This window comes from Apteryx rowi, unplaced genomic scaffold (genome assembly GCF_003343035.1).
Source record: "Apteryx rowi isolate R43461 unplaced genomic scaffold, aptRow1 scaffold_69, whole genome shotgun sequence".
NCBI classification, from domain to species: Eukaryota; Metazoa; Chordata; class Aves; order Apterygiformes; family Apterygidae; genus Apteryx; species Apteryx rowi.
In genome coordinates, this window is record NW_020450971.1 from 564,817 (window position 1) to 571,719 (window position 6,903).

A 6,903-nucleotide genomic window follows, 5' to 3' on the forward strand; every position below is an offset into this window, starting at 1 on the left:
GGGGGGATGCCAGCAAAGGGCAAGGGACAGAGAGGCGCGGGCGAGCTGCGGGAAGAGGCTGAGACCCAGCAAACTCTGGGCGGGGGAACCCCAGCCGGGGCATTCGGGGCTGCGTCCCCCCCACCCCCTTGCACACTCCCGCACCCCCCCCCACTCCCCCATGCGCCACGGCCCCCGCACCCCCTCGTGCGCCCCCCGGCGCGGGCTGCGGCCCGGCGAGGCAGGATGTGGCCGGGGCGCTGCGGCGTTCCGACACTCGGGAAATTCCCCRGCTGCTGCTGAGAAACCCCAGCGCCGCCGCGCCTCCGCCCCGGCCGCGGAGGAAAGGGGAACGCAGCGCGTTACCCAACTCCCGCCCGGGCCCTGCCGGGACCACCGGCACCGACAGAGCCGGGGAGGGGGCTCGGAGGCTGAGCCGGCTGCGGATGCTCAGGCGGCTTTTACAGGGTTGCGTCCCGCAGCCGCCCTCCCCTGCGCGGAGGATTTGAGCGAAGCCCGTCGCAGCGATGCAGCCTGGAGACTTCAGGTGCAGGCCGCTCACCCGGGCCAGGCCGGGCCGGAGGGCACGGCGCCCACGCGCCGCCCGTGGGGTCAGCCCCGGTGCCCGCTCGCCCCGGGCTGGGGGAGCCCTGCGGGGGGATTTTGGCGGGACGGTGCCGGGAAGGGAAGGGGGCAGCCGGGGGAGGGCGAGCTCTCGCCTCCGGGCGCTGCCGGCGGAGGAAGTGAGCCACGGGCCGGGAGCCGCGCACCGGGGCTGGGCTGAGTCAGCAGCTCCGGGGGCGGCCATCCCCCCGCCCCAGGCGCCGGTGCTCGCCGAAACTCCCCGGGGAAGAGCTGCGGGACTTCCTGGGGCCGCGGCAGAGGCTGCTGCAGAGCCCGTCGGGGTCGGGTCTGGGCCCACCCGAGGGCTGTATGGAGGCGAGCGCTTGCCCTATGCTGCCCCTGCCTTCAGTTCTGCCTGCAGTTCTGCCTGCAACTCTGCCTGCAACCTTACCTGGAGCCCTGCCTGAAGCCCTGCCTGCAACCCTGCCTGGATCCCTGCCTGCAGCCCTGCCTGCAACCTTATCTGGATCCCTGCCTGCAGCCCTGCCTGCCGCCCTGCCTGCCGCCCTGCCTGCAACCCTGCCTGCAGCCCTGCCTGCCACCCTGCCTGCTGCCCACATGCCCCCACCAGATCTCTGCTTCCAGAGGCCCCCACCACCAGACACCCTGTCTCTGCCCAGGTAAGTGCCCCACGAGATTTGAGCTGCCCTTTGGCACCCCCCCACAGCCCTGCTGGCAGCGGGATGGCCGGGGCCCCCCACCAGGATGGGCCCCCCCCAGCCAGCCCGGTCCTCGCAGGGCTGAGTTCAGGGTGAGCCTCTCCGGAGGGTTTTCGGCAGGGGCTGCAGCGCTGTAAAAGCTCCCAGGGCAGAACGTCCCGGTGCCTGGTGCAGCAGCACCCTGCTGCCCTGGTCMTTCCTGGCCGTGAGGGTCCTCTGCCGGCCGGCAGGAGCCCCAGCTCCCTCCATGGGATCCGGGGAGCCTTTGCCCCCAGGGAGCAGCCCCAGCCAGTGCAGAGGGATTAACTGCTTTGGGGGCCGAATTGCAAAATGGGAAGTGTCGAGAGGGGGATAAATTCTTCCGCTGGTGCCAGGAGAAACATCTCGCTCCCGTACTACAGCGGCGGGATGCGTTCTGAAAATGGCTGAGGCATTTTTGGTAAAACAGAGGAGTTTTGCTGTCAGAAAGGAGGCCTTTTTCAGAGCGAAAAACGTCATTTCAGAGCGAAAACGCCGCTTCAGAGCGAAAACATTTCAGAGCGAGAGAGGCGAGGTTCATTCTGAAAGGGCAGCAATGAAACGCCGGGGACTTTCTAAAACCCCCCCGCCCTTTCCTCCGGGGTGCTCAGACCTGCTCGCCAGGCTTGCCGCAACCTGCAGGTTATTTCGGGCCCGCTGAGCACGACACTTTCCCTGCTGACTGCGGCGAGCGGCCACCGGGCRCGTTATCCCGTGTCCCCGCTGGGGAAACTGAGGCAGGGAGCAGGGACGTGACCTGGCCCCGGGCCATCGCCGAGCCGGCAGCAAGCGCTGCCCTGGGGTTCCCGGTGCCCGGCACGGCCCTGACGCGCGTCGGGCCCCGTCTCCCCCGCGCACGAAGCCGGCTGTACGCGGGCGGCTGTGCCTCTCCTCCGCGGGGAGGCGGTTGCTCACCAGCAGCTGGCTGCAGGGGCTCCTGGCCCCTACGGGCGCAGGGAGGCGTCAGCGTGGAAACAGGGGGAGTTTGCGTGGCCCTGCGTCACAGGAGGTCACAGACGTGCCCAGGGCTTTGTTTTGCCCATTGCGGCAGCACTGACGGAGGTTGGAAGTGCCAGGGGCAGGGACCCTCCCCGGGTTGGGGCAACTGCAGTGGGAACAAGGTTGTGGGGCCAGATGTGCTCCAAGGTCAGAGACTCACGCTCTCCTTCCCTGACCCGAGCTGCCTTTAAAAGCAAAGGTCTAGCATGAGTGGAGCCCTGGGATCTCCAGATCTGCAGCCACACCATCCGCCTATCCACCCATCCATCCATTGTTCCAGCCACCACCCATCCATCTATCCATCAACTACCCATCCATCCACCACCCATCCATCCATTGATCCATCCACCAACGATCCATCCATCCATCAACTGCCCATCCATTCACCACCCATCCATCCATCCATCCATCYACCCACCCACCCATCCACCAGCCCACCGCAGGCCCTGCTCGGCCAGTTCAGCGTAGGCTCCGCCAGGCAGGACAAACCAATGCCCGGAGCAGAGATGGAGGCAGGGGGAAGCGTTCCCCTAGCTGTGATCGGCGTTGGGTTTTGTGCAGGTTATGGGCAGGGTCCTCGCAGCCCCYGGCCGAGGGAGACCCTCAGGCTCAGGGAGATGGCCGCGGCTCCCCAACGCCCACAGCCCCTGTTAGGTGCAAGTCCGGCTTTCGCGCTGCCGGCTCCCCGGTTCAGAGGAACCCCTTGTCCCCAACATCGCAGCGAAGCCACGCTGGCATCGCGGCTCCCTGTGAGATCTTCAGATAGCCGGAACRGCTCAGGCCAGGCGCTGCCCTGCGGGGCCGGTTCCCCACCGCTGCCCAGCTCCCACGCGTCGCGCTCGGCATTCACGGCGCTCGGTTTGAATCTGGACGGCAYCGAGATGCTTTGGCTTTGCTGGCACCACCTGGCCGCCTGTTCCCGGGGCAGGTCCGAAGGGGGACGGGGGACGGCGAGGCCCTTTGGCAAGGCCGACAGCCGCTCCCCGCTGCTCACCCCGGCGCGGGGSCGAGGGGGACGGGTGCCCGGGGGGGGGCGGCTGCTCTTGGGGCCGAGGTTCGGGAGCAAGCTGCGGGCACGGGTGGGACCCCGGCTCCCGGCCCAGCGCTTGCCCTGGCGGCCTCTCACGCGGGAYGTGGGAGAACATTTTTCGCCATCCGTAGGCTTGTTCGGCGACCGTTGYGTTCAAAGTGGAGAAGTCGACGGCAAGTAAGAAAACGCAGGGAGGTGGCTTCCTTCCCGGCAGCGGCAGGGGGAGGAAGGACGGGCCGGAGGGACACCGCTGAGTCCCAAAGGCCATTGCAACGTGTGCCTGCTTGCAGCTGCTGCTGTAAATGCTTCCCATGTCCCGGCGTTTCCCTCTTCCAGTGTGCTTGAAGCCATTTTGCGAGCAGGCACCGTACGAGCACATTACTGAAGCGTGTTTTACATCCCGCCCTCGGCACCGGCGTGCAAGGGGCAGGCAGGGGAGGCAGGGCTCCCCGGGAGCGAGTGGGAAAGGCACGTTTCTAACAGAAACGCTACAAAACCGAAGCGCTGAGCCAGAGGCGCGCTAAGCTGGGGTGGTCAAGCCGCACGCAGGCTTAGCGCGCCGTAGAGAAAAAGTGAGCGCAAAGCGTGTTTGGGTTAAACGTGCCTTTAGGGAAGCGCGAAGCTTGGCTTTTCCGTTATCACTGGGAGCAGCACCGGCGAGACCAGCTGGCAGCCCACGGAGCGGTGCCCCAGCCGGAGCCCCGTCCGGACGACGGCGCAGCGGGTCCGGTCTCATCCCGCCAGCTCGTCGCGCTCGAAGCCTGAGCTGCTGCACCAAAACGCAGCTAAAGGAGGCGGCAGGAGGCCTCAGCCCGGAGCAGAGCTCTGGCCCTGCCTTCCTCCGGGCCGCATCCAGCGCGGCACAGCAGGGGTGCAAGGTCCGAGCCGAGCCGGGCTGTCTCCTTGGGCAGCACCCGGTCTGAAAGCCCGGCCGCGCTCCCCGGCGCGGATGGCGCAGGGGCAGAAGCGGGCGCCCGCTGCGGGTCGGCCCTGCTCCCCCAGGAGCGCGTCCGTCCCTTCGCTYGCTCTCTCTCCGCCGCTCCGGTGTTGGGGTTTCCTGCCGCCGGGGCCGGCGCTTCCTGCGCTGACATCCTGCTTCCTGGCCCCGGCGCGCACCTCGGGGCAGCCGCGGGGCCGGCGCGGCCCGGGCGCCCGCACCTCGCCCCGGGCACCGCGCTGGGGCCACACCAGCCACTGCCAGCGCTCCCGGGGCTCCGTGCTTCCGGAAATGGGCTTCCTGCGGGCACCGGAGCCATTTTGGCAAGGGAAGCGGGGAACCCCCTGGATTAAGGGGGGGACCGGCCCGGATGCGTTGGCCAGCGCAGCCGCCGCTGGCCCCCGAGCCCCCAGGGCCGAGCTGGAGGGCGGCGGGAGCGGCGTCTCCGGCTGACTCCGGGGTAGCCGCCCCGGGGGCTGAGAGCAGGCGGCAGGGAAGCGCTGCCCGCAGCAGGCTGCCCGAGGCGCCGGGGGCGTCTCGGCGCGTGGTGGCTGCTCTCGGTGGCCCTCGCGGCCCGGCTGCCCTCCCGAGCGGGTCCCGTTCGGGCCCGCGAGGGGAGGAGGCCGAAACACCCCCGCGCGGCCGAGAAAGACAAAGAAAAAGCACCGTTTCCCCCGAGCGCCGCGCCGTCCTCCCCGGGCGCGGGCCCCAACTTTGGGCCCGGCACTAAATTCCCCTCCGAAAGCCCCCTCGATGCAAAGCCCTACGCAAATGCGGCCCATGCAAATGGCCCTTCCTAGGAACGTCCCGGCGCCGCGCGAGGCCGCTTCCCCGCCGGGAGAGGCCGGCGACCCGGGGCGGCAGGGGGGTCCGGCCCTGGCAAGCGTGGCCGGGTGGCAGCCCGCCGACCACGATGCGCGGGTGAGCGCAGAGCCCTTTTCCCGGGAAAGGGCTGCACGCGGAAGCGCTCCCGCTCGGGGAGCGGCGGCCGCGGAGGAAGGCGGCCGTGGTGGCGCGGCACGGCGTGGTGCAGCGGCTCGCGGGCGGTGCTGGGCCCCGGCGCCCTCAGCGAGCCCCCTCCGTCCTCGGCAGGGCTGACTCCGAGGAGATCGTCACCTACATCTCCGAGGGCATGACGGTGACCTCGGCTGACGAGGAGAAGCTGCAGCTGCTGAACAAGAACACGGAGCTCCGGCGCCTCAACAAGGAGGTGAGCGGCGCCCGCCGGAGCCGAGCCTCGGGGACGGGGACGGCCGGGCCTGGGGGTCGGGGCTGGCACGTCCGGACACCCCCCGGGCACTCACACTGCTGCAGCCAGGGCGGAGGGACCCATGAACACCATGGAGGACCCCCCAGGCCGTGGTAGGGGTTCCCTGTGGGTGAGGACCTGAGACCTTCCCGCGGAGAAGCCCAAAGCCGTGCCCAAGCGGCAGGTCCGGCTGCAGGGAGCCAGGGCCGTCGGTCCCGCTCCAGAGCCCTGATGTGCCAGGATGGCGCCCTGGGAAATGCTCAGCGTAGCCCTGCCCTGGCGCTCAGTGCCATGGCACGAAGGGACAAGCTCCAGCTCTCGTCCTCGGGGCTGCTCTGACCTCCTCGGTCCCCACGGGAAGGGGCGCGCGGCCCCCCGCTCACCGCTGCCTGCCCGCTCTCCCCCAGCTCATGAAGCTCAACCAGGAGTGGGACCAGATCTACCACAGCACCACGCTGGGGCTGCAGCAGAAGGTGCGGGTCCTGCAGCAGGAGATGCTGACCCTCAGGCAGCAGACGGAGAGGCTCACCATGAAGCTGGACCACGAGCAGGTGCGTGAGGCGCATGCCCATCCCCGTCATCCCCGGAGYGGCCAGGTCCCCGGACGGAGCCATGAGCGCACAGTGGCCCGGGCCCTGCAGAGCCCGGCCCTGGGGCCCTCCCACCAACGAAGGGTGCGGGGTGCTGTTCTCCCCCAGCCCCATCTCGGGGTGCTTGGGGACGAAGTCTGGGCTTTGCACCGAGGCTCTCGTCCTTCCCCGCTGAGCCCTGCTCTGGCCAAAGTATCCTGAATCAGCGCCGCCGCGCAGGGGAGCAGGGTGGTGGCCCGTGCTGGTCATCTSCCTTGAGCTGCTGCGTGCCGGAGACCCACCTCAGCCCCAGAGCCTCTGCTTCCCACCCGCTTTCGTTCTTTGGTGAAATGAGTTTGCCAGGCCTCTGCTGAGCCGTGGGAGCGGGGCGCAAAGCCCAGCTCAGGTTTTAAGCCTGCTCCACCCGCTCCCCCCTCGGGGTTGCCCGGCGTGGGTGGAAGAGCTGCCCACTGCAAAGCGCTCCCAGGCGGGGACCGGCCCTCGCGCGACACCCAAAGCCGAAGCCGGCCCCGAGCATCGCAGCAGCAGCTCGCGCRACGCGGGGCAGCGCGCCGGGCCCCGTCTCGCCCGCGGGCAGCCCGGAGCGCGCCCGTCCCAGCAGCGCGCCTCCTTCCAGAGCAAGCGGGAGTACTACGAGCAGACCCTGATCCAGGAGCTGAAGAAGAACCAGCACCTGCAGGAGTACGTGCGGCAGCTGGAGGGCGGCCGCCACCACGGCCAGGACAGGCGGCCCGCGGGGGTGAGTTTGAAGCCCCTCTCCGGAGACACGAACCAGCCTGCCCAGCCGCCGGGCGTCACGCGGCTGCCGGCTCTCGCCC

General features: G+C 69.5%; 1 protein-coding gene across 1 annotated transcript in view; it reads left to right on the forward strand.

Annotated features, from left to right (window-relative positions):
- The first annotated feature begins 1,116 nt into the window (after positions 1-1,116).
- The window catches only part of LOC112975752 (TNFAIP3-interacting protein 3-like), a 7,733-nt gene continuing 1,946 nt past the window's right edge, over positions 1,117-6,903 (forward strand). The window contains exons 1-4 of the mRNA XM_026086241.1: positions 1,117-1,223; positions 5,339-5,456; positions 5,903-6,046; positions 6,702-6,824. Coding sequence (XP_025942026.1) covers positions 1,162-1,223; positions 5,339-5,456; positions 5,903-6,046; positions 6,702-6,824 — 447 coding nt within the window. The 5' untranslated portion in view covers positions 1,117-1,161. The remainder of the gene's footprint in view (positions 1,224-5,338; positions 5,457-5,902; positions 6,047-6,701; positions 6,825-6,903) is intronic.